We start from the raw sequence: 27863 nt of genomic DNA, 5'->3' as shown, positions 1-27863 counted from the left end.
GCTGTTAGCCACAAGGTAGAGATCATATATTTTAGGCTTTCATTCTAGAAGCACCCCGTTTCAAGGTATCTCTTTCTGTATTAGTGTATTTAGAGTAGGCATATATATCTCATATACTTCTTATGTCTTAAACACAACAGAATTTTACTTATTACTCAACTAGTAGAATTAGGTGTGTTCTGTGAAGTCAGCAGGGCAGCCCTGCTCTGTGCAGCTATTGAGGACCTGGTTGAAGGAAACTCTGCTGTCTTCAACTACAGCTTCCCCCCAGCCAGCTCACTTTCCCTGGCTAGCTCTGAGTTATGTGGCTACATGTACCTGCAAGGGAAGCCAGGAAATGAAGTATAGGTGTGTACCCAGAAAGTAATTGTCATTGTCTTATAAAATTGAACATTGGCATAGTCTGTGACCCAGCATTGCTACTTTTGAGTATACCCTAAGGAAGTTCTTGCAAATGTACACTTTGTGGCCAGGTAACATGTATAAAAATGTCCATAGCAGCACTATTCATAATAGCAAAAATATTGAAAACAACCAAATGTTCGTTAACTGAAATACAAAATATTCTAAAGCAGTGAAATGTACTACAGTCCCACAAAATGGCATGCATAAATCTTAGTATTATAATGCTGAGTGAAAAAAGGCTGGTTGCAAAAGACTATACACAGCATGTACCATTTTTATAAAATTCAAAATCAAGCAAAATACATGGTATATTGTTAGGAATGTATACATTGTGATAAAACTATTAGGCAGGGGAATGAAAAACAGGAATTCTGAGCATATTTATTGGTTGAGAAGTGGAGGAAGGAAACAAGGGAGGGCCACAAAGTAGGTGCAGTGATACTGGTAATGTTCTAGTTTTTAAGTTTGAGTAGTGATTCATACTATTTTTATTATTGAGGACTACAAAGTGTCATAAATTCTTTTGTAGGTATCAAAATATTCCTAATAAAAAGATTTGGGAAAAGTTTGAAAGGTATGAAGAGGGCCTATACATTTTTTTCTTTTCTCAATTTGTCTTCTGCTTACTGTATTTTGTTCTTGTGCTTAACCGTCTTGTTGCTGCGTCTTCCCTTTGCTATCTTTTAGGGTTAGGTGTTCCTAACCTTTATTAATATCTTGTTTCCCATTCCGTTCAGAATTGTTCCCAATGCTGTGGAAACCTCTTGAATTGCCACCTTACTAAGTTCATTGTTAATTTCTCAAATGACTTTTTTCAAGTCCAAAGTTAACTTTATTCATCCTTTATTGTAATTTGATTCAATTTGATTTGATTCAATCTTAATAATACATTCAACATTGGTTTCTGTCCAATGTTGACTTTGCAAATCTTCCTTCTCCAGTTTATGATGCAGTTGTCTAAACTTGGAAAATTTCATGTTTCCCATCAATTAGTTGACTTATGTTTTAAAAATTAAATCTTTCTTCTAGGAACTCAATTATGGATTCTTTAAGATCACTAGCATTATGGCAGAAGTAGATTGATCATTGTAAAGTGTCTTGCATCTGCATGAAGTCATTGATCTTTCCTTTGACTGTATCCTTCTTGTTAAAATGTCTTTTAAATAATTTTAGTCAGGCTGACTAATTTCCTTTTATGCTATGTTTTATTTTAGTTATTAGTTAGTGCTCAACATTTATGATGACACCTTTATTTATGAATTAGTAATAGAAAAATTGGAACCCAGCCATAAAAATGTCTGTTCTTTGTCAGAAAATTTGATGATTACAGGTTTTAATAATGAGCTAATTAACTTAGCTTTAACTTCCCTTGAAAATGTGGAGAGTCAAAACCAAAGAGAGACTATGCATTCATGTGAGGCTAATTTTGCTATTCTGGATTCATTGTCTTTCTTTACTCTTTTCTTTATTAGATTTTAAATTTAAAAACTTGATAGTTTTAGCAAGTGATGGTTAAAAGATGCATGAAGAAAAAGATACATCTCTCTTTAACATACCTCAGCTCTCACCCTCTGAGATAGCAAGTGTAAATAGTATCTGCACTTTTGGAAACATTTCTGAAGTGGTTAACTCTATTTGTGCTACCTCATAATTATTTGGTGGTCCAGTGGTTAAGATTTGATGCTCTCACTGCCGTGGCTCGGGTTCGTTTCCCAAAGTCAGGGAACCACACCACCCGTCTGTTGGTTGTCGTACTGTGGTAGCTGTGTGTTGCTGTGATGCTGAAAGCTATGCCACTGGTATATCAGTGGACATGAAATACGTGGTGGACAGGTTTCATTAGAGCTTCCAGACTAAGACAGACTAGGAAGTAGGACCTGGCCACCCACTTCTGAAAAAATTGGCCATGAAAACCCTGTGAATAGCAGTGGAGCACTGTCTGATCCAGCTCTGGAAGATGAGAGGACAGTGCAAAAAGACCAGGCAGGGTTCCGCTTGCTGTACACAGGGTCGCTAGGTGTCGGCATCAACAATACATTAACAACAACATAATTACTATTCAGTGAGGGTTAGTGTGAGATTTCATCTGATTTCCTTTCAGAAAACCGGAGTCTTTGCATCATGTGGTTCTGAAGGGGTTAGACTGTAGGGAGAAAAGTGGTGATTGAGTTTCAGAATTTCCTCGTCTCAGCAGTCTGAGTAAATGTTTGTTTGTCTCATAGTTCTTTGAGGATGACCTTCAAAAAAAACGCATGGAGAATTTAAGGTTTTTTTTTCCATTTTGATAACATCACTAAACAAATCCTCTCTCAATAACCTCAAGTTTAACATTTGCTTAAAGAACACATCAGTATTATGGATGTTCAGGTAAAATACAGTCATGTCTACATAAGGATGTTTCAGTCAATGATGTACCGCGTATACGATGGTGGTCCCATAAGAGGATGTGTATAAATACATAAATGCCAACAGTTGTCATATTCTGGGGCTTGCTGACACTCTTAACTCACAGCAATTCCTGGCAGAACAACTGACGTTTGTGTGACAATTTTAAAGTTCCTCACACTTTCCTAAAGTCCTGTTAAGATTCTGCCTCCAGGGGCTGGCCCTGTGGCGTAGTGGTTAAGTTTGGCATGCTCCACTTCAGCAGCCTGGGTTTGTGAGTTCAGATCCCTGGTGCGGACCTAACCACTCGTCAGCTGTGCTGTGCGGCAACCCACATACAAAATAGAGGAATATTGGCACAGATGTTAGCTCAGGGCTAATCTTCCTCAAGGGAAAAAAAAAAAAGAAGTTTGGCAACAGATGTTGGCTCAGGGTGAATATTCCTCGAGGGGTGAAAAAGATTCTGCCTCCAATTTGAGAGAAACTGTTGATATTTCTTTTTATTCATTTTTAAAAATTTGTTCTCAATGTGCACCATCCATTCAGCCTAAAGTTTACTAATGATTATTATTTTGGAGAAAAAAAGGAGTGTTTCTTGAATACACTGCAGCAATTTCATAATCATCATTTGATACTCAAAACAGTCTTTTGAAGTAGATAGAGCAGTTTTTAATTATCTTCATTTTACAGATGAAAAATCTGAGACTTAAAGGTTAAATGACTTGATCAAGATTCCACGGTTGTTAAGAACATGGAATTTGGAGTTTAAAGGGTCTGTGTAGATATGAGACTTCAACCAAGGCCTTGACTTCACATCTTATGTTCTTCCTTCTATACTTGATTGCTGTTTAGTAAAAAAATTGTTTGCAGGATGCATTAGTCTTACAATACACCCAAAAACCCTTCATAAATATTCATATATCTACCTATAAAGGATAGGGCATATAATTTTTATTCTATTCAGCAGAGCACAGACTTTTAAGTTTCACATTAGTCAACATCATAGGTCATGTGTCTAATCAAAAATCAACTAGATCACGTACCTAGTTTTCCTTGCTGTAGTAGTGGAAGTGAAGGGTAGTTGATATTCTACCCCATAGAGCATTCTATGTACTATGCTGTTAATTGTCATCAAAGAAAAGGAACACTTGACTTCTGGATCCTGTAACCTTATAATTGGGCTCACATGAAATAACAAAGAAAAACAATAGTTATAATAAAATAAAACAGAAGTAAATACATAGTTCAAGAAAGAAATAATCTTAGTGTAGTTATAACTGGAGTGGTTAGCAAACCAGCTGGCAGGCTGTCTGTAATAGCTAGTGGCTGGAATTTTAATGCTAGCCAGAGAAAGGAGATGAGGCCTTGCCTGTACAAGGAGAGAAATTGAATATGTGACTGCTACATAATGCAGAGACCCTGGAAAGGTTCCCTCTATCAAGTAAGATGAGACTGTAAAAAAAACAAACAGAAAATAAACAAAACCTTGCTTTTGCTCAGGACTCTGAGTGAAGAGGGAAAAGTCATTTTTTGAAAAATCTAATCCCATGTATGAATGATTAAGAAATTCCAAGCTTTGAAATTAATGTAAAATTGATGCTGGAAAGATGAAACCTTTGGGAAAACTTGGCAGAATCAAGTGTAAAACAATTTTATAGGGCCATTTCACAAACCAAGATGCATGAGCTTTCCACATATCAATAATCAGATGAAAATGAGGTCATAATAAAATATGACAAGTTACCTAAGGATATGATCCAGCATAAGGTAGAGTAAATTGATTAAAGAGCTATTATATCAAACTGAAAAGGGAATTAGAAAACTGGAAAATAGAGATGGGGGAATTTACACATAATTCAGCATAGAGAGAGAAAGATATGGAAATATAGAAAAGGTTAAGAGACCCAGAAGGTCAGATTAGATGATTCAACATATGTGTAAAGGAAATTTAGACAGAGAATATAGAGAAAATGTAAGAGGGGTAATATTTAAAGCAATAGTGGCTGAAAATTTTTCAGAATGGATTGAAGATATGAATCCTTAAATAGAAGTAGCACAGTGAAGTTTGAACTGGATCAATAAAGATAAGTTCATACCTAGACACATCATAGTGAAACAGCAGAACTTCAAAGACAAAGAAAAGTTTTTAAAAAACCTGCAAGATGAGTAAAATTACCTAAAAGGATTAGCAGTTAAACTGACAATAGATCTCTCATCAGCAACAATAAAAGCAAAGAGTGGAAAAATATTTTCCATGTGCCAATGGACATGTAAATCTAGAATTCTTTACCCAGCTAAATTATCATTCTAAAATGAAATAAAAACCTTTTCCAGAAATGGTGCAGCCACTGTGGGAAACAGTTTTGGTAGTTCTTCAAAAAACTAAACATAGAATCACTGTATGACCTGGAAATTCCAGCCCTAGGTATATACTGAAAAGAATTGAAAACTCAAACAAATACTTGTACATGAATATTCATAGCATCATTATATACAGTAGCCAAAGTGTGGGAACAACCCAAATGTCCCTCAATGGATGAATGAATAAAAAAATTGTGGTATATACATACTAGGGGATATTATTCAGCCATAAAAAAGATGGAAGTACTGATACGTGCTATAACTTGAACGAACCTCAAAAACATTTTGGTAAGAAATAAAGCCACATATTGTATGATTCTGTTTATATGAAGTATCCACAATGGGCAAATCCATGGAGAAAGAAAGTGGATCAGTAGTTGCCAGGAGCTAAGGGGAGTGAGGAATAGAGAATGGCTGCTTTATAAGTATGGTGTTTTCTTTTGGGTGAAAATATTTTGAAACTAGATAGAGATGGTGTTTGCAGAACATTGTTTGTGGGCTAAATGTCACTGAATCATGTACTTTAAAATGATTAATTTTATGTGAGTTTTACCTCAATAAAAAAGATCACAGTAAAAAAAAATCTTCCAACTCTTGGAAGTCCCCTGTCTGAAAGAACTGTTAAAGGATAAACTTTAGTAAATTTGATCTCAGAAGGAATGAATGAGAAACAAGAAACAGTGTTAAACAAAATGTAATCATGTGGGTACATCTTAATAAATACTGACTCCAGAAAAAGAAAGAAAATATTGCTAATAACTAATATATTATGTGGAAGATTTGGTGAAAGGAAGGTGGAACTAAAATAGTCAACAATTTTAGTTGGATGATGGGAAGAGGGTAATTAGAGTTAAAGTGATTTACAGTTTTTGGGTAGATAATATTAACTTTAGACTTCAGAAATACTAATATAAGATAAAATAGGCCTTGAGATAAAAAACATTATTATAGAGATTCCTCCTTTTGTTTAGGAAGGACATGAAAGATTTTTGCTTCCATGGTAATCCAAGAAAAATTACAGACAAAATTTAAAAATCTTGCTTTCTATAGGACAAGCAAAGAGGAGTGGACAAGAGGAGGTCTGAATGAACTGAACTGAGAGACATACCCTTCTTAGTGAGCAGAGGACTACAGCAGCTTCCATACCTGGTGGTGGATGCCTTGTCATGGTACAGCTGGGCCTGCATTAGACATAGAAGCTAAATCAGCCGTGCTTTGGAGACTCAAATACAAGAACAAATAATTCAGCCTAGGAATTCTCCCTCTTTAGTTCGTCTTTGCCCCTATTGTCTCCAAGAAAGTTTTACCAAGAAGGCAGCAACAGAGAAAAGGCCCATAAGCAGAGAGAAATTGTTTAGGCTATCACATTCCTTCTGTGATAGGATTCAGAATACTTGCCAGACTTGAATCCAGAAGCAAACTGAAGCTATCTGAAACTGCAGCTAACCCATTCTGGATCACATACTGACAAGTTTTTATTCTTAATGTAGTGGCTCAGAAGGTTGAAGATTGAGCCAAACACAAGTGATCTAAATTTAATTTTAGCTATGATCCAGCTCAACTCAAGAAGGATTCTGAATGAGTGGAAACTAACTTTAACCTCCAGACAGAGGAAAGGGCTTGCACTCTCTGGGAAATAACAAGCCAAAATAAAGTTATACTATATTCTTCTCTGTTCTTTTAGCTACAATGACTGAAATACGGACTAAAATTGAGACATACAAATAAGCAGAAAAACATGACCCATAAACAAGAGAAAACAATTGATGTAAGCAGACTTTTAGATAACCCAGTTATTGGAATTAGTAACTAAGGACTTTAAAACAACCGTTACAAATTCATTAAAGAATTTACAGGAGAAAATGGTTATAATGAGTGAAGAGATGGGATATTTCAGGAGATAAATGGAAACACCAAAGAGAATCAAATGAAATTTCTAGAACTGAAAAATACAATAATATCTCAAATTTAAAAATATCATTTTCTGCAGATTGGACACTGCAAAAGAAAGGATCATTGAACTTGAATACAGGTTAATAGAAATTATCCAAACTGTCACACCAAACAAATAAAGATTGAAAAAACATCAAAACATAATTAGCAACTTGTGAGGTAATATCAAGTGGTCTAACATACATGTAATTGGAGGTCTAGAGAAAGAATGGGGAATAAAAATGTTTGAAGAAATAATAGCCCCAAATCTGATGACAGACAATCTTCAGATTTAAGAAGCTCAGTGAATGCCAAGTGAATAAATACAATGAAAAAATGCACCTAGGCATACCATAGTTAAATTACTGAAAACCAAAGATGAAGAGAAATCTTGAAAGATGACAGAGAAAACTTATAGACGCTGGAGAATAACGATAAGAATGTTCATTGACTTCATATAACAAATAATTCAAAACACAAGACAGTGGAATGAGATCTTCAAGTGCAGAAAGGAAAGGGAAAAAACCTCTCAAACAAATTATATATCAAGCAAAATTATCTTTTAAAAATAAAAGCATTTTTAGGTAAACAAAAGCTGAGAGAATTCATTACCAGCATTCCCATATTGTAAGAAATGCTAAAGAAAGTTCTTTAGAAGGGAAATGAAACTCAGGTCTACAGGAAAGAATGAAGAACACTATAAATGGTAATTCTGTGGGTAAATATAAAATACCTTTTACCTCTTTTGAAAAATTCATTAAAAGATAATTGACTGTTTAAAGCAAAAATTATAACAATATATTGTTGGGTTATAATATATGTCAAGTAAAATATGTGACAACATTAGCACAAAAGATAGGAAAGGATTAAATGGCAGTCTATCATTACTTTGGTGGTGGAAGTATATTATTAATTCAAGGTAGACCAAAATGGGGATGTACACTATAATCAGAGCAACCAACAAAAATATACCAATATTATTGAGTTATTTGAGTATTTCAAAGATGTCTTAAATGGAGAGTAAAGGAGTGAACAAAAAGGTCAGTGAAAAAATCAAAAGCGAAATAAAAATATACCTTGAGGCAAAAGAAAATGCAAACTCTAGGGCAACCACTAAAAATATTTTTAAAAGAATGTAACTGATATGCGAGGAGAGGAGAGAAAATGGAATCATATAAAATACTCATTTAAAACCAGAGAATGTAGAAAAAATGGAAGATTAAAAAAAGTTCAGTGAATAGAAAACAGTTACAAATATGGTATAAGTTCAGAGTGCATTAAAACAAAAAGATCCACTTATGTATGTTTTCTGTAAGAAACCCACATTAAATATAGAGACAGAGATAGATTAAAAGTGAAGGGATGGAGAGAATGTACCATACTAACAAATCAAAAGAAAGCTGGAGTAACTATCTCAAGCTCAGACAGTGATGACAAAACAAGGAAAATTATCAGGCATAAAGAGAGGCATGACATAATGATAAAGGAGTTAATTCTCCAAAAAGATATAATAATCTTTAACATATATACACTTAATAATTGAGCATCAAAAATGCATGAGGCAAAACTGATAGAACTGCAAGGAGAACTAGACAAAACTGCTATTATAGTTGGAAACTTCAACATCCATGCTCTGTCAGTAATTGACAGATCCAGCAGGCAGAAAATCAGTAATAATATAGTTTAATTGAACAGCGCCATTCGTCAACTGGATCTAATGGATATTTATAAAATGCTTTATCCAACAACAGCAGAATACACATTCTTCTCAAGATCACAGGATATTCACCATGATAGACTGTATTTTGGGCCATAAAATACATGTTAGCAAATTTAAAAGAATAGAAGGAATACAAAGTATGCTTTCAGACCACAATGGAGTTACACTAGAAATCAGTCACAGAAAGAGAGCTGGAAAATCTTCAAATATTTGGAGATTTAACAGCATACTTCTTAATAACAGATGGGCCAAAAAAGTCTCGAAATTTTAAAATATTTTTAACTAAATGAGAATGAAAATATGTTACCAAAATTTGTGGGAAGCGGTGCTTAGAGGGAAATCCACAGCATTGAATGCATAAATTAGAAAAAAAGAAACATCTAAAGTCAATAATCTGAGCTTCCATTTTAGGAAACTGGAGAAAGAAGAGCAATGGAAATCTAAAACAAGCAAAAGAAAGGAAATAATAAAAATTGGAACAGAAATCAGTGAAGTTGAAAACAATAGAGAAAAATCAATGAACCCAAAAACTGGTTCTTGGAAAAGATCAATAAAATTGTAAACCTCTAGCCAGACTGACCAAGAATGAAAGAGAGAAGACATAAATTACAAATATCAGAAACAAAAGAGGGATCATCACTACTGATCCAACAGACATTAAAAGGACAGTAAAGGAATATTATGAACAACTACATGTCCACGAATTTGATAACTTAGATGAAATGGACCAATTCCTTGAAAGACACAAACTACCAAACCTTACACAAGAAGAAATAGATACATTGAATAGACACATATCCATTAAATAAATTGAATCAATCATGAATAACCTTCCAAAACAGAAAGCGCCAGACCCAGATGATTTCATTGGTGAATTCTACAAATGTACCAATTCTATGCAGTGTCTTCCAGAGAATGGAAGCAGAATGCTTCCTAATTCATTCTATGAAGCCGGCGTTACCCTTATACCAAACCCAGAGAAAGACATTACAGAAAGGAAAACTACAGACCAATATCTCTCTTGACCTAGATGCAGAAATCTTCAAAAAAATATTAGCAAATCAAATTAAGCAATGTATAAAAAAGAATTATACACCACAACCAAGTGGGGTTTATTTCGGGTGTGCAAGGATGCTTCAACATTCAAAAATCAATTAGTACAATCCATCTCATCTGTGGTCTAAAGAAGAAAAAATCATCTGGTCATTGCAGTAGATGCAGAGAAAGCATTTGACAAATTCTAACACCCATTCATAATAAAAACTCTCATCAAACCAGGAATAGACGGGAACTTCCTCAGCTTGATCAAGAATATCTTTAAAAAACCTACAGCTAACACCACACTTATTGATGAGAAACTGGGTGCTTTCTCCCTGAGATCAGACACAAGAAAAGGATTGTCCCCTCTTACCACTCCTGTTCATCATAGTACTAGAAGTCCTAGCTAATGCAGTTAGATAGGAAAAGGAAGGAAAGAAAAGGTATACATTGGGAAGGAAGAAATAAAACTGCCTTTGTTTGTAGGTGACATGATTGTGTTTGTAGAAAATCCCAAAGAATTGACAAAATATTCCTGTAACTCATAAGCTATTATAGCAAGTTTACAGGATATAAGATAATAGAAAAAATTAATTACTTTCCTGTTTACCAGCAGTGTACAACTGGAAATTGAAATTAAAAACACAATACCGTTTACATTAGCTCAAAAAATGAAATACTTAGGTAGAAGTCTAGCAGAATTTGTACAAGGGGTATGTGATGAAAACTCTAAAACTCCAATGAAAGAAATCAATGAAAATCTAAATAAATGGAGAGATGTTATATATCTGTGGTTAAGAAGACCCAATATTGTTAAAATGTTAATTCTTCCCAAGTTCATCTATAGAATCAACACAATCCCAGTGAAAATGCCACTAAGTTATTTTGTGGATATTGACAGTCATTCTAAAGTTTATATGCAAAGGCAAAAGACTCTGAAAACCCAACACAACACTGAAGAACAAAGTTGGAGGACTGACACTACTTGACTTAGAGATTTAGTGTAAAGCTATAGTAATCAAGACAGTGTGGTGTTGGTGAAAGAATAGATAAATAGATCAGTGGAACAGAATAGAGAGCCTAGAAATAGAACCACACAAATAAAATCAACTGATCTTGTGTCGAAGGAGCAAAAGCAATTCATTGGATAAAGTATATCTTTTTCAGCAAATGGTGTTGGAACAATTGGACTTATGTGCAAAAACAATTGGACATATATGCAAAAACAGAATGTAGAAACAGACCTTACACTTTTCACAAAAATAAACTCAAAATGGATCATAGACCTAAATGTAAAAACACTGAAATCTTCTAGAAGAATGCATAGGAGAAAAGGTAGGGTAACCTTGGGTTTGGCAATGAGTTTTCAGATACAACATCAAAAGTATGATTCATGAAAGACAAAATTGACAAGTTGGACTTTATTAAAGTTAAAATTTCCTGCAAGAAAGACACTGTTAAGAACATGAAAAGGCAAGCCACAGAATGGGAGAAGATATTTGCCAAAGACACCTATGATGAAGGACTGATGTCCAAAATATACAAAGACCTCTTAAAATCCAACAAGAAAACAAACCAACCATTTTAAAAATGGGCAAAAGATCTGAACAGACATCTCACCAAAGAAGATGTATAGATGGTAAATGAGCATATGAAAACATTCTTAATATCATAGGTCATTAGGGAATTAAAAACTAAAATAATTTGGTACCACTGTACACCAGTTAGAATGGCTAAAATTAAAAAATCTAACAATATCAAATGTTGGCAAGATTCAGAGCAACAGAAACTCTCCTTGGTTGCTTGTGGGGATTCAAAATAGTACAGCCACTTTGGAAGACAGTTTGGCAGTTTCTTACAAAGATAAACATAAACTTGTACACTCTAGCAATCACACTCCTAGATATTTATCCAACTGAGTAGAAATCATATCCACACAAAAACCTGCACACAAATGTTTATAGCAGAATTATACATAATCACCAAAAAAGGAAGCAACCAAGATGTCTTTAAATGGATGGATAAACAAACCGTGGTACACCCATACAATGGAATATTATTTGGCAATAAAAAGTAATGAGCTATCATGCCACTGAAGGACATAGAGGAACCTTAAATGCATATGTCTAAACAAAGGAAGCTAGTCTGATCAGCTGCATACTGTATGATTACACTTATGTGACATTCTGGAAAAGGCAAAATGATGGAAGCATTAAAAAGATCAGTAGACTGGGGCCGGCCTGGTGACACAGCAGTTAAGTTCGCACGTTCTGCTTTGGCAGCCCAGGGTTTGCTGGTTTGGATCCGAGGTGCGACCATAGCACCACTTGGCGTGCCATGCTGTGGTAGGCATCCCATGTATAAAGTAGAGGAAGATGGGCACAGATGTTAGCTCAGGGCCAGTCTTCCTCAGCAAAAAGAGGAGGATTGGCAACAGATGTTAGCTCAGGGCTAATCTTCCTCAAAAAAACACAGTAGATGCCAGGGGTTGATGAGGAGGAGGGGAAGGGATCAACAGGTGAAGCACAGGTAAGTTTTAGGGCCAGAAACTATTCTATTTGGTACTGTAATGGTGGATACCTGTCATTGTGTATTTCACAAAGCCCGTAGAACTAACTGTACAATACAAAGAGTGAGCCTTAAACTATGGAGTTTAGTTAATAATAATGTGTCAATGTTAGTTCATTAATTGTAACCAATGTACCATACTAACGCAAGATGTTAATAACAGAGGAAACTATATGTATGTCAAGGTAGGGGGTAATATATGAGAACTCTATTATCTGCTTTTATTTTTAATAAATTTTTAAAAGAGAAGATAAGCAGATGTTAGATGTTAAAACCATGCATGTGCAAAACTGAGATATTTTATAGGGTATAACAAAGTAATTTTAAAAAATTGAAAAGGCAGAAAAAACCTTATGGTAAATATCATAATGAGTAAAGAGCGACAGCTTTTTCTCTGAGATAGGAATAAGAAAAAGATGTCTCTCATTGCCATTATTGGTACTAGAGAAGATCATAGCCACTTCAATAAGTCAAGAAAAAGAAACAAAAAGTATGATTATTGGAAAGGAAGAAAGAAAATTGTCGTTATTCACAAGTGAATTGATTTTGTATGTAGAAAATCATTAGAATATATTAATGAATTTGGAAATAGTACTGGGTAAAAGGTAAATATATGAAAATTAAGTCTGTCTAAATACTAGCAACAACTGGAAAGTGACATTTTAAAAATTCCATTTTAATAGTAACAACATCAGATAACCAGAGGAAAAAAATCTAAAGATGAACAGAGTGTCTAAGTGGAAAACTACAAAAATTACTGTGAGAAATTAAAGAAATTCTAAATAAATAATGGAATATATTATGTTTCTGGATTGGAAGATTTAATATTGTAAAGCTCTCAATTCTCCCTGAAGTTTCTAAAAATTCAATCCCATAAGAATTTCAGAAAGTTTTCTTATGGAAATTGATATGCTGATTCTAAAACATGAGTGGAAATTCAAAGAACCAAAAATAGCCAAGAATAACCAAGGTAATCTTGATGCAGGAGAACAAAGTTGAAGGACTTACAGTAGCAGACATCAAGCCTTATTATAGAGCCATCCCTGATGGCCTAGTGGTTAAAATTTGGCACTCTCACCACTTTGGCAGCCTGGGTTTGGTTCCCGGGCACAGAACCACACCACTTGTCTGTCAGTAGCCATGCTGTGGCAGCAGCTCACAGAGAAGACCTAGAAGGACTTACAACTGCAATATACAACTATGCACTGGGGCTTTGGGGAGAAAAAAAGAGGAAGATTGGCAACAGATGTTAACTCAGAGTGAATCTTTCTCAGTGGAAAAAAAAAGATTATAAAGCTTCATAAATTAAAAAGGTCTTATTGGCACAAAGGTAGAAGACAAACAGGCCAGTGGAACAGAGTGCAAAGTCCAGAAGTACATCCACTCCCATATACCCGTGTATGTACTTGTTTATAACCAAGTTGCCATTGCACTGCTTTGCTAATGAAGGGTGAAGTTACACATTTGAAGCAGGAAGCAATTTCCAGAAAACCGTGTTTTGGAAGGGCCAGAACTGTTTCCCACTACTCAAACTCCTCTAGCTATCTGTGTTTCTATTGCCAGTATCCCAGGCTCTATCATTCAGGGCATTTATTTTATTCTTTGAAACATGATTCAGGAATTTGGCTTAGGCTGCAGTTCAGCAGTTTGGAGACCTATCATGCCCTTTTTAACTTGCGCAAGTTCAGCTACATGTATTCGTGGCGGGAAAGAGGAAATAATGTAAATACTAAAAGCAATCTACTTTTTCATTCAGTAACCATAAAATTGGCTAATAAGCTTAAGGTGAGAAATGTGAACTTCTGTTCCACCTGTTCATTCTCTGTGTGAGCATCTTGCTCCAGGTGGCGTGATTCTAGCATTTAAAGACATCTGCTTTCCATACTGCAGGCTCGCTAGACACACTACTTCCTCTGCTGTTTAGTTGAAGAAATAGCATCTAGTTCAATCCTGCGGGAAAATTAGCTGTGTTAAACTTTCTAAGGCAGTATGTGTAGTGGTCATGGGCTTGAGCTCCCAAGCCAGATTACCTGGGTTCAAATCCTAGCTCCGCTCTTACTGTCTATGTGGCCTGGGCAGGTTACTTAACCTCTCTGTGCTCGGTGTCCTCATCTATAAAATGGAGATAATAATAGCACCTCATAGCATTGTTGTGATGATTAAATGACTAACATAAACTGTGGCTAGCACATAGTGAGTGCATAATCGATGTTAACTATTTTTATTATTATCAGTATTGTTATTACTACTGAGAGGCGACAGAGTATGTGATTCTCCAAGGTGGTACATTCTTAAGGGATTTTCAAGGGAAACTTAGCTAACTCCTTTTTCACCTTCAGCTTGTACTTTAGAACCCAACCCCAGCATGAAATGTGACTATTGTACCATACTCATTTCTCTATCTGGTCCTTGGTTTTTTAGGGAGCTGACAATCAGTTGTGGCTCATTGTGGAATGGTCACATGTCACAGAACATGGACATTTGAGGCAGGAGGGCCTGTGGGTGGGGCAAGATGTGTTCCCATAGAGATAATGTAGGTATGCAGACACCGTGAAATATGTATATTATATATTTAATATGTTTATATTTATTTACTTAAATACACATTTTCAGCCACCAGCATTTTCCTATGCACAAAGTTCCATTAAGTCTTTTGAGGTCAGTGCAGCTCTTAGGCTTCTATCCCTTGCTTTTCACTAGAAAATGATTGAAACCTGTATTGTAGCGTGGTATCTACCTTGTCACTAGCGGTGTGGTGCTGCTTGTGGGTGCGTTATTGTAGCGTATAACACGCTGATGTCTTATTACTGTTCTTTCCCGGGCCAATGGATTTTCAGCTCCACTCATTGTTACCTTTCAAGAATTTTGAAGAACTTTATAGGTAGCTGTTTTTGATCTCACCCTCCTCCCCATCCCACACACAGAGGCGCAGACTCATATTTACCTTCCAGGACTATGACAGTTGAGATCCTGTTTTTGTCCTTGACCTCATCCCCATCTACCCTTCTTCTCACATGAAGCTGTTCTTTGTTTTCAGCTGTCACTGCGCAGTGCAGAGGCACACACAGCTATTTGCCACTCTGCTATCATCAGCAGCTCATCTCCTCCACTGCCAGAATGTTGGGACCTCACTCAGACTCCTGCCATGCTGACAGCTACTGCTTCCTCTAGGGACGTTACTGATGTCAACTAAGTTTTTGTTTGCTTCTGTCTTCTTTTCTTTTTCACCATCTTTCTCATCTTCTCTGGCTTCTTGGCTTTTGCTCAGGAAAAACTGGTCACTTGTAGACCTTGCCAACTAATGAGCTCCATCTTTCTGCCCTGTAAACAAATGCATCTTAAAACCAAATGGGTTTTATCATCGAGCATTTCTTGGCCATGTTATTTGAGGCTGAGGCATCTGAATTTGTTTGGTGCATCTACCACTGAAAGAGGGATTTGCACTGTTGGGGGCATGAGAATTAGAAGGATTTAGCTCTCGCCAGGCTTAGTGCCTGGGCGATTAGAGAGTTGGGTCTTTGAGTAGAACAAGTTATGATCTGCTGTCCCATATCCATGTCTTAGAACAAGGGAAATAAAGTTTAGTGAGTGCAAACATTTAATATTTCACGGTAGTGATGTAGAATTATGCTGCATTTGTGTATTGCAAATTGAGGAATCTTGAAAAAACTTATGATCTATCCACATGGCTCATTAGATTTTATCTTTCAAGTTATAAATATCCTAAAATGTTAACACCATCTCATTTTTGTGTTTTTTCCCTTTCTTCCTAGAATATTTTCCTTCTTGGATATAGTAACTTTGTGCCGATGTGCACAGATTTCCAAGGTAAAGTATTAACCAGAGTTTTAATCAATAAATATTAGTCTTATTAGAATGAGGATGTTTTAGTTCAAGTAAACAGTTAAAAATTAAAATGTCATTTTGTATATTTAACGTAACACGTTATAATTCCACGTTTGATTATCAACTGATGTATATTTTTTAAAAAGTTTGGAAATACATAAATATATCTCTTTCACCCCAATCCCTCCTCCTTTACCTCCCACCCCCCAGGCTTGGAACATCTTAGCCCTGGATGGAAGCAACTGGCAACGAATAGACCTTTTTAACTTTCAAACAGATGTAGAGGTAAGTTAACCTTGTTTTCAACAAAAGATTTTTTTAAGAAGATTTTGTAAGTAAACTGCTCACTTTTTCCTGCCTTTTTATTTTGCTGCATTTAGATTTAATATTAAGGTGCCAAGGTGGAGTAGAGCAGAAAAAAACCTGGAAGGTATTTGCATACATCAAGACCAAAATTCTGCTTGTATTTTACTTTTTGCTCTGTATCAGTAACAGATTACTTTTCTCCCTTGTTCTGAGTTTTACCACTCAGCTTTTTAAAGACTCACACCTGCATCGTTAACACCTGGTTCAATGTTTTAACCTTAGGAGACTCTTGACAGATATTTGTCTGTCTGAAAGATCCAGTGAGAATTCTAATTCAACATCAGGAATGGAAAATGTCAGAAGCACAGGCCCAGAAGTGAGGCTGGAGATCTGCACTGTCACTCTGGCTTGACCACTTAGCACAGGATCTCTTAGTGTCTCAGTTTTATTATCTAGAAAACAAAGAAGTAAAATAATCTTTAAAGCCTTTTATAATTCTAGGATTCTGATGTATTTGTCTGTAAATATGTAAATCTCTCCCTTTAAGACAGTAAACCTGACCAAATAAGAAAAATTTATTTTAAAACAACTTTGATATTAAATTCTAATTTATAACCAAAAAGAGAGAGGGAAGTAATAAAGAGCTTTGCACATAGTAGTTGTCTGGAGTGCTGGGTTTTTTTGTTTTTTTGAGGAAGATTAGCCATGAGCTAACTACTGCCAATCCTCCTCTTTTTGCTGAGGAAGACTGGCCCTGAGCTTACATGCATGCCCATCTTCCTCTGCTTTATACGTGGGACGCCTACCACAGCATGGCTTGCCAAGCGGTGCCATGTCTGCACCCGGGATCCAAACCAGCAGAACCCCAGGCCGCTGAGAAGCAGAACGTGCGAACTTAACCGCTGCGCCACTGGGCTGATCCCCTGGAATGCTGTTTTAAGGGTCTGGAGATTCTGAAGTTTATCATCTCCCCATTGTTAGTAAAATCTTATTCATTTCTAGTTTAGCCAACTCAGTTACAGTAGGGGAATTGTATTTTGATTCAGTTACTCATGTAGTGTGTTCGAGTGTTTTTATCAAAGTGTATGTTTTGTGTCTTTTTTAATGGATAAGGAAATGAATGTGTTTAATAGTGTGATGGGCCCAAATAATTTCCTGTGAGTTACTTAACCTGGTGTTACCTCGAAGAACTAATGGCAAGTTGTGGAAGCCCCTTCACCTCCTTCTCTAGGTTACTTGCTGCCTGAGAGTTTCTGGTCCCATCTCAGACCTGTGGAGCAGAGCACCTACAGCAAGTGGGGCTGAGCAGAGGGTTTCCCACAGTTGATTTCCTCTCTTGTTGTGGTTCTCTGAGCTTGGAAGGAGGCAGGGACCTCAGGACTTCATGCCCATCTTGGAAAGATAAGCTGTAGTTCCTGGCTTGGAATGTGGTCCATGAATTAGGAGTTCTTTAATGCTCTTTCCAGAATTAATAGCAATGATTGCAACAGTGCCCCACTCAAACATGCTGACATGTAATTCCCCTTCAAAAGGATAATCTCAAGATCTTTGTTCATTGTGTTTACTTAGTGATATTGAGAACATGAAATACCAAAAGTTGTAGTCATTTTTACTGGCAAAGGAAAGTCATTGTTTTAAAAAAATTTGCAAAATATTTTTTCTTTTTCTGTAGTTCTTTCTGTCTCCTCAGTTTTCTTAGATGATTTTTCCAAACTATACAACTTTTTGGAAGTCACATTAAAAACTTTTAAACTCAGATATTAAAAAATACTATTTTAAGCAAATAGCACTACCTTGTGCATTATTTGATTTCAGAATTTTAGTCAAGTGCTGACTGCAGCTATATAAACACATTGCAGAAATACTTGAGTGCTTCCACTAAAAGACAAATTTATGGTTCACCAATTACATGTAAAAACTTGAAATAGCTGACACCAGGGTTTCAGTGTAGTCTAATGCTATTTAGTTCCCTTTTTGGGCTAACGCTTTGAATCCAGGTTGAATTATGAACCAAGTGTTGGGCTTCCCATAGTCTCTAAAGAGGACCCACTGGATACTCACCCTGGGAAGCAGTCCATGGATAAACTGATGGTCTCAAATTCATTTCATTGGGATGAAAGCAATGATTTGTGGATATGTTAAGAGGTGAGAGAAGGTGCCAAGGGTCAGGATTAATATATTAATACTGTTTACTGTGTGCCAGGCACTATTCTAAGTACTTTATATAAGTTACTTTATTTAATCCTCTCAAAAACACTGTATTGAAGAAACTGAGGTGCAAAAGGTTTGAGTAACTTACCCAAGGTCTCTCACCTAGTAAGAGTAGAGAGGTAGGTACTTTTGCACAATGGTTACATGACTGTTGCATTTCAAAGAAAAGACAGATTAAAACATCCAGATGACAAATGTGCATTGAGTGTCTCCTTGAGCATCACTGTTTCCTGAATAAGTGTTGTTTCCCTGGTGTTTAGGTATTTTCTATGCCTTTAAAAGTTGGACATTTTGTTGTCAGTGCTTCATAGTTATTAAAGATTCTCCCAAGCCAAAAATGAGAAATAAACAAGTAGTATGCTAACTTAAAAGTTGTAAATCCAAGGATTTCTCTATTTAGGTCTTATTTTTCTCTAAAGCCCTTTGTTCTCAAAATGCACACCTGCAACATACTATGTAATAGATAACATGCAGAGTCATTGACTTGAATTTTGCGTTGGAAAGGATTTCCTCATTCTTTCCTTTTAGATGGAAACAGTGGAGCAGAAAATGTAAATATAATTTTTTAATTTCAGTATAAAAACTTTTACTCCAAAGAAAGGAAGAATAGAAAGCTTATATAAGTGTTACTAACCTGAAATGGAGAAAAATATATTGTGTGCTCCATTTGCAGACATTAGTTTGGAGGGGTTTTTTTTTGCTCTTTTATTCAGTACTTAAATCTTGGATTATCAAGCCACAAACTCCACCCCTCCCCATGACAGAGATTTATTTTATGGTTGTCTGGAATTTTGTTTCAAAACTAATTGTTAACTTAGGTAATGTTCAAGAAAGCATAAATAAAGCCTCTAGCAATATCAAAGTTTGGATATTCACCGTAATTAAGATGTTAACCAGGTAATAATATGTGTGAGCCCTGCCCCTGTGATCCTATGGTTTGTTGTGTCCTTGTGAATTCTGAGTGCTTACAGTTCAGTGTCAAGGTTGCTATTTTATGAAATAAGGATAATAATATTAAAAACAAAATAAAATAGCCCTTTTCAATGTTTTCTTCCTTGTGGAGGTAGTAGTTTTACAGAGCACACAGGGTTTAGAATGAGATAAACCTGTTAGAACCTGAACTCTGCTACTCACTAAAGTATAACCTTGGCAATTTAACCATTTAATTTTTTTATTTGCAAAATGAAGGTAAGGGATCCAATCTGTATTAGTCAGGATTCTCCAGGGAAATAGGACCAATAGGATATGTGTGGTTATAGATACAGATAAATAGAGTAGTTTGTTATAAAGAATTGAGTCATGTGATTATGGAGGCTGAGAAGTCCCAAGATCTGCATTCGACAGCTGGAGACCCAGGAGAGCCAACGTGTATCTGCAGTTTGAGTCTGAAGGCCTGTGAACCAGCAGAGCTGATTGTGTAAATTCCAACCTGAAAGCTGGCAGGGGCAGGTTTGAGACCCAAGAAGAGCTGATGTTTCAGTATAAGTCCAAAGGCTAGAAAAGACCAATGTTTCAGCTCAAACAGTCAAGCAGGAGGAGTTCCCTCTTAACTCAACCTTTTTTGTTCTATTCAGGTCTTCAATTGATTGGATGAGGCCCACCCACACTAGGGAGGGCAATCTGCTTTACTCAGTCTACTGATTCAAATGTTAATCTCATCCAGAAACACCCTCACAGACACACCCAGAATAATATTTTGCCATGTCAGCTTAAAAAGAAAATTTGCCAGTTATTTTACCCTCAAAGTGTGTTTATTCAGAAATAGCCAAAAGAATTGCAATTCTAGATGTCTGTGCTATGGCAAACCATGGGCAAATCTGGAGAACAAAGAGAGGGGCTTGCTTTTATAGAGAAAAGGGGGAGTAGGGAGGGGCTGTTGTAAACGAAGGGCCATTGGGGGAAAGTAACACTTCAGGGTGGCAGTGGCATGTCATTGGCTGAACTGCAGTGTTTCTCATTGGCTGGGCTGTTTCTGGGTGGGGGGAGAAATCTTCCTTCAGTAGTAAAGTAGCTGTACTTCCAATTGGAGATACAAGCATAGGTCTTGTCCTGGTTGGAGTAATTGATGATGTACGAGGGGGTGTAAGATCTCCTCCTACAGGCCTTCCTGACTTTAATTTAGTTGCGGTTTCTCTAATTCATTCCATGTTTTCCCCTTTTGATCAAAATCTTTCTCCAAAAGCATTGCTGATCAACAGTCCAGTTCTCTGCATGTAGTGGTATTGTCCCTTGGTGCCAGGAAGGACCTTTTTCTCCCACATGGTAGGGAAGGTAAAATAGTGGTTGGAAACCATTTATGCCACATTTGAGTAACAAGAAAGGTTAGGAGGGAGAACTCTCAGGCCTTTCCCATTTGTAAAGTCTATATTTCTCCAAGGCCATAAGCATTGGCAATCATCTTGAAGTGCTGAGCTAGCATCACCTTATTGGGCACGTCATTTTTACAGAGATTTGACAGGCAAGAGGTACAGAACTTTGCAATAAGTATATAAGGTAAGATTAAGAGCAGTATTACAAACCCAGTTTGCAGGATGCTTCTAAACCAGGAGCTCAAACCTAAAGGTAACTAGTTGAACAAAACAAAAGACAGTGGACTGTTAGGTGAGATTTGTTATAGCCAGTGTATTTACTCTCTAACCTTCTGTAATTGGGTTTTTACCCCCCTGGAGGCATTTACCCATGTGTGCAATAGGAGGTGTTCCTTCTGCATGGATACCTCCTTGCTCAGCAAGTAGGTAATGAAGGCCTATATGATTATCCCAAACATTGATCAGTGAGTTAAGTGACCATTGCTGAGCTGAAATTGCTTTGGCTGTGGAGTTGGCCAACTCTTCTGGTGTCAGGGAGAGATTCCTGATCACTTGTTCTTTGGCACCCACTCTGATCCATGGGAAGAAAGCTCTTCCTGTGGAGGCAAACCCAGAGTCGTACATGCCTCTTGAAAGTTCTCGTTTAAAGTGGTTATGGAGATTCAGTGGGAGAGACCAATGAGAGGTCTCTGTTTGATTATGCAGAGAGAACAGGACAGTGAATCCCCTAAGAGCACACTGTCCTTATATTCTCCAGATGTCAGGGCAGTGAGCTGCCTGGGCATAAACACTATTACTGAAACCTCCAGAGATGAAGACATAACCAGGGGATGTACATAAGGCTCCTGCATAAGTCATATTATCTATAGACTCATTCATTGGGAAAGAGGCATTGGTATTACATAACCAAGACTTAGATACTATGTTGTTACACATCAAGAGATTGTCTAAATACATGGACATGTTAAGAATATATAAATGATTCAACTGACATTGATGGTCCCACAAAATTTTTCATACAAATATTCAAAAGATCTTGTTTTCACCTTCCAAGCCTGGATTAAATTAAAGCAAGGGACAAGTTTAGGTAGGGTAGCACCCTGATTTGGTGAAAGGGGCCAGCAGAGCAGTTTAGATATACAACATCATCTGGAATCCAAGTGAAATTACTTATAGGGTGAACTAAGGGCTCATTACTGTTTTGGACAGACTGAGGTCTCTGTTGGTAAATCCAGCACTCAGAGAGACTTCCCCCTTTTGCAAAGAATTGGGAAAGGCAGAGGAAAGCATTGTCCTTCTAGGAAAGAGAGGGAGAAAATAAAATAAGAAACAAAGTGAGAAGAGGCTATACAGGCCTGGTCCAGTCATCTTGGGAAAGCTGTCTGCCTCAGATGTCAGCTGCTTCTCTTCCTAGTCAATTTGATTTGGAAGTGCCCAGTGTTAGTAGAGGTCTAGATGTCAGGTGAACCTTCTTTAGCTGTGAGACATGTACCCAAGTCTCGAGTCCCTGAAATTTGGCTGCCATCTTGATAGGAGGACCTGGTGTGATCCCTTTCAAAGAGATTTCAAGGTTAGTAAAATTGGAAACATCAATTTGGAGTATTGTAGCCAGACATTTAAGGAAACCAGAAGAAGATAGGATCCAATCCAGCTTACAGGTATATAACAAAACATTAAAGACAGTAGGACTAGAATTTAATATCCACAAAGGTGCAAGCATGATTTCTCTCTCCACAATTACCCCCATTTTTATTAAAGATAATCATAGTAAAACTAATTTGTATTAAACTTAGCCTGATTATTTATGTAAATACAGCAAAAATAGCAATTGACCACGCAAACTCTCTGTAAAGATTGCTTTGCTGGAACCTTGTAAGCAAGATGCTAGGCCTATTTTTCCAAGCAGTTCTTTAAAGCTGTCTGGTCATATCTTAGTTTACATAGATCTCTTTCAAATATGACATTCTGGTCTAAGCTTTGGTAATATTAGCCAATATTTCCAAATGTTATTCCAATTGTCCTGTTATAAGGAGAACAGGTTCTCATTGAATTTATGCAAATACACATATTGTCGTGAAAAGAATACTTAAGAGTTTCTGAATTCTGGAGAGATTAGGTAGGGAGAAAAAGATAAATGTTTCAACCCTTGTTGCAAAGATCTACTTTACAAAATTGCTGTAAGTTATAGATAGCTTAAAGAAGAGGAGAAAAAGAGATCCTTTAAATCTGGGAAACAAAACATTAAAGCAATCAGTCCTCCACTCAAGTTCCAGAAGTTCCCACCCGGCTCAATGTTATGATCTTAAAGTTATCAAAACCTGTGTTACAGAGTATTCTTAAAGTCTTTCCCATGAATCTCTTTGAAAATGAAACATATTTGTAAAGGCATCAGAGTAAAATAATAAGTGTAACTGGCAAAAGATTTTTTAAAAAAGGCAGTGGGTAAATGCAGTTGACAAGGAAATTTGGGTATTTTTATGATATACATTTTAGATAGTATTTAGAATTACAAGTAATAACATTATATTAGGACATATCAGATTTTTATTATTTTTATACAGTTTCTAGAACACATTTTAGTAACATTCACCCATACATTATAACCTTAAAAGGTTTGTTATTGCTTATTTGACCACGCTTCTCATGTAATTTGACATGCTAAATAAGCCTAATTAGTGTAATCTCTCTCTTTTTATTAGGAGAGGGAACAAATCTTTTGAGATATCCCAGGTGCCCTCTGGAAAATCCTAAAGTTACGTCCAGGTGGAAAAGACTTCATTTAAAATTTGAATATTTGGGGAAGACACTTGACCAAATTGGGTCACAGATCATTATGAGAAAATACCTAGTTATCTATCAGACCAAAGTAACAATAAAAAATTTCAAAGGCAAATACAAAGAGTTACATAGCTGTAAGCAAAACTTAACTCCTTCAGTGTTAAGAAGACTCAGTTTTCTTAAAGACTCGATACAAACAGCATAGGAAATTATTTTGATAAAACATAAAATCTTGAAACTCTCATACACTGTTGGTGGGAATGCAAACTGGTGCAGCCACTATGGAAAAGAGTATGGAGATTTCTCAAAAAGTTAAAAATAGAAATACACTATGACCCAGCCATCCCACTACTGGGTATCTATCCTAAGAACCTGAAATCAGCAATCCCAAGAGTCCCATGCACCCCTATGTTCATCGCAGCATTATTTACAATAGCCAAGACGTGGAACCAACCTAAATGCCCAGAAACTGATGACTGGATAAAGAAGATATGGTATATATACACAATGGAATACTACTCAGCCATAAAAAAGGACCAAATTGTTCCATTCGCATCAACATGGATGGACCTTGAGGGTATTATGTTAAGCGAAACAAGCCAGACAGAGAAAGACGAACTCTATATGACTCCACTCATAGGTGGAAGTTAACATATAGACAAGGAGAACTGATCGGTGGTTACCAGGGAAAAGGGGGAGTGGGGGGAGGGCACAAAGGGTGAAGTGGTGTACCCACAACATTACTAACAATAATGTGCAACTGAAATCTCACAAGATTGTAATCTATCATAATCTTAATTAAAAAAACACATAAAATCTCTATTTCTAGGCCTATTGCTTAAAAGTAAAGAAGCTTTCACAATCTATCAGAGGCAGACCAGTAGCCCAAGAAAACCTTGTCCTTTTTCCCCCCTCCCCAAAGCCCAGTACATAGTTATATATTCTAGTTGTGAGTCCTTCTAGTTCTTCTATGTGAGCCATCACCACAGCATGGCTACTGACAGGTGAGTGGTCTGGTTCCATGCCCATGAACCGAATCTGGGCCACTGAAGCAGAGTGTGCCAAACTTTAACCATCATGGCTGGCCCATAAACCTTGTTCTTTTAACAGAAAAGAAAGCCAAATTTCAATTTTGCATCAGCTTACTTTCAGTATTAAAACTCATTCATTTCAATTTTAGTCAGTCTTGACTGCCCATAAAATTCCTTTCCCAAGGTTCCTTTCCATAAACCTTGTACAGCTTTCTTGTTATGTTCAGATTTTGTCTTATGTTTTTCTCTTTCCCATTCTGAAACAACCAGCCTCTCTTTAGGACAAAATTACTTCCTTTCCCTCAATAAAATGCATTTCCATTCCTCATACTTTCCTTTACTAGAACACACATCCTACTTTCCTTGCTTACAGAGATGTTTCTGTTTTTGTTTCTAGTAGCTTTTGTTATGTATATTAGAATTTTTAACCCTTAGCATCCTTAATTCTTAGTGAAAACTGAGAAGTAAGCAATTGTGAACTATATTAGCATTTTTTGGCTTGGCAAACTTATAAATACCTTTTGTAAATTTCTAGAAACATGTGCCTCTTTTCCTAGAAAATTTCTCAGTTTCCTAAAACATGTTCACTAATAAACTCAAATATCCTTAGCCTCTCTACACTAGGAAGCCAAAAGTAGCTGAACCCATGTTCAATAATTAATGTTTATCTTATTTGGAAATGATTTAGGTGTTCAATAGCCATCCATTATTTAGTCTAACGTAGTTTAAACTTTGATCTTATTTACATATATTTTAATTACTTTTAACAATCACACTTAAATTAGACATTAAATAGCCAACCATTGTCTTAAGTTACTTTCTTGCTAACAAATTTTGTAAGAGATAACAGCAGTTTAGTAAACCCAGGTAGAATGAAAATTGGATGTCTGCATTATATTCAGTATTGATAACTCTAAAGATGTGCTTGTTTAAATTAAACCAACAACCTTAAGCTAGCTTTTATTTACAAAAGATTAATCCTACATCACATAACATTTGGGTGAGTTTCCATTATATTTCTGAGTTTTAGGAATACTTAATTTATAAGCACTAAATTTCAAGCCAATTAAATAGAGCTCTTTTACAAATCAATCTTATCAATACCATCCAGAGGTAGAAAAATATCATATCTCTATAACTTGCATCCATAGATACATAACATACAGGCACAGACAGAGATCTCATAGCTTTCCTTTAAAAAATTTTAGCCATATCTCAGGTACAAAACTCAAAATGATAGTTGGATCCCAGTTGTATTTCTGGCAGATGGACTAAGCTGAGGTTACTTATTCACACAGCCAAATCTTTCTACTAAGGAATTTTTGTGCATGCTGTAAGGATCCTTTTAGAACTGTCTTTGGCGTCATTTTGTCTACTATCAAAAGTCTAGGGTAATTGCTATTTAAATTTTTCCTTCTCCTGTTAACTTAGAAATAGTTAATAGGGATTTAGCATTTGACTCCTCAGAGGGTCTGATTTTAAAGGGGCAGCTTTTTGCAGAGGGGAAAAGAGGAGGATGGTGCCAGGGATGGAACCTATGCACAAGATGGCTGGGGGGTAAAGTCTGAGACAAAGGAGTCTGGGAAGACAAACAAGCTGGTGCTTGAGACAAAGGAGAAGGGAGAGGGGAAGACAAGGCTTTAGAAGCCATTTTATTCTCCCCCAGTTTTTTAGTTGTTTCAGCTAATTTAGACAAAGTGTCATGTAGTGAGGCAATTTTAGAGTTTTATGCATGTCCAGAAGCCTCCAGGTACCAAGGAAAATAGACATTTCATTTTGCTTAGTTTTAGAGCTGTGGTCTTCCAGTTTGGTTTTAAGAAAAGCGAGTTTGGGGAGATCAAAAGTTCCACATAATGGCTCTTGTAATTATGGATTATTCTTGGTTGGTTTGGTCCATTTAGTTAAAAATGTGCACATAGGGAGCCCAAAGTTCTGAAACACAAATCCAGCCAGGATCTCTGGAGGATTTTCTTCAGAACATTTACATGACTGGAATCCCATTTGTGAAATATCCTCTGAAAACCCAAGAAAGTTGCTAGAGTCCTAGCCCTGATCCCCAAAGAAATCTAAAAACAAAAGGAGGCTGCCAGATTTTCAGCCCTGATTCCAAAAGGAATCTGAAAACCAAAGAAAAGCTTTTGGATTCTCAGCAAGGCTGAGCCCCAAAAGGAACTGTGTTACTTTCAGAAAATAACTGAGTACTCATTAAGGACGATGTCTTGAACTCAAGGATAGAGCCTTGAACCAGGAAGGACAAAGTCCTACCCCTGAGAGTACAAAGCCTTTCCTGATCCTGAATAAGGTTGGAGAGCTCAAATAACAAGGAGAGTGGAGCTCAGAATCCTGGAAGAGACTCACCAAAATGAAAGGAGGTGGCAACTCACAGAAGCAATGAGCACAACGGGCTCAGTGCACGTACCTCGCTCAGTTCTGGGGCTTGCCATCTCTTGGGGATCACTTCCTTCAGATCCCACTTCTGACACCATATATGTCAACTTAAAAAGCAAATTCACCAGTTATTTTACCTTCACAAGTTTATTCATTAATAGTCAAAAGAATTGCAATTGAGGATGGTGCATGCTATGATGAACCATAGGCAAATCCAGTGAACAGAGAAAGGAGCTTGCTTTTATAGAGAAAAAGTGGGAATAGGGCAGGGCTGCTGTAAATGGAAGTCCATTGGGGGAAAGTAACAGTTCAAGGTGGCACTGGCTTCCAGCTGCCACCAGTGGTAGCCAAACCATGATTCCTGAAGTATATGGGCCATTAGTAGTCCTGTCTGAATTGACTTGTAGTTTTCCATTGACTTTAATCACAGGGCATTGTAATATTAGAGACAGCTTAAGTGAGCTCCTGTATTCCAGACATACTCTTCCTTACCTCTCTTGTGGAGTAGTAGTCTCTTTATGAGTCCTAACTCCACAGTTAAGACTGACTTTTTTTTTTTTTAAGATTTTATTTTTCCTTTTTCTC

General features: G+C 36.5%; 1 protein-coding gene across 4 annotated transcripts in view; it reads left to right on the top strand.

Moving 5' to 3' along the window:
* Window positions 1-27863, top strand: part of FBXL2 (F-box and leucine rich repeat protein 2) — a 123399-nt gene that overhangs the window by 34324 nt on the left and 61212 nt on the right. For all 4 annotated transcript variants that reach the window (XR_006887444.1, XR_006887445.1, XM_046652804.1 and 1 more), the window contains exons 3-4: window positions 16183-16237; window positions 16466-16540. Coding sequence is in view for 2 of the 4 variants with exons in the window: in XM_046652804.1 (XP_046508760.1) it covers window positions 16183-16237; window positions 16466-16540 (130 nt within the window). In the remaining 2 variants the exon portion in view is untranslated. The remainder of the gene's footprint in view (window positions 1-16182; window positions 16238-16465; window positions 16541-27863) is intronic.

This window comes from Equus quagga, chromosome 1, assembly GCF_021613505.1.
Source record: "Equus quagga isolate Etosha38 chromosome 1, UCLA_HA_Equagga_1.0, whole genome shotgun sequence".
Taxonomy (NCBI): domain Eukaryota; kingdom Metazoa; phylum Chordata; class Mammalia; order Perissodactyla; family Equidae; genus Equus; species Equus quagga.
Note: the sequence above shows the minus strand (reverse complement) of the source record. Positions and strands in the feature narration are given on the sequence as shown.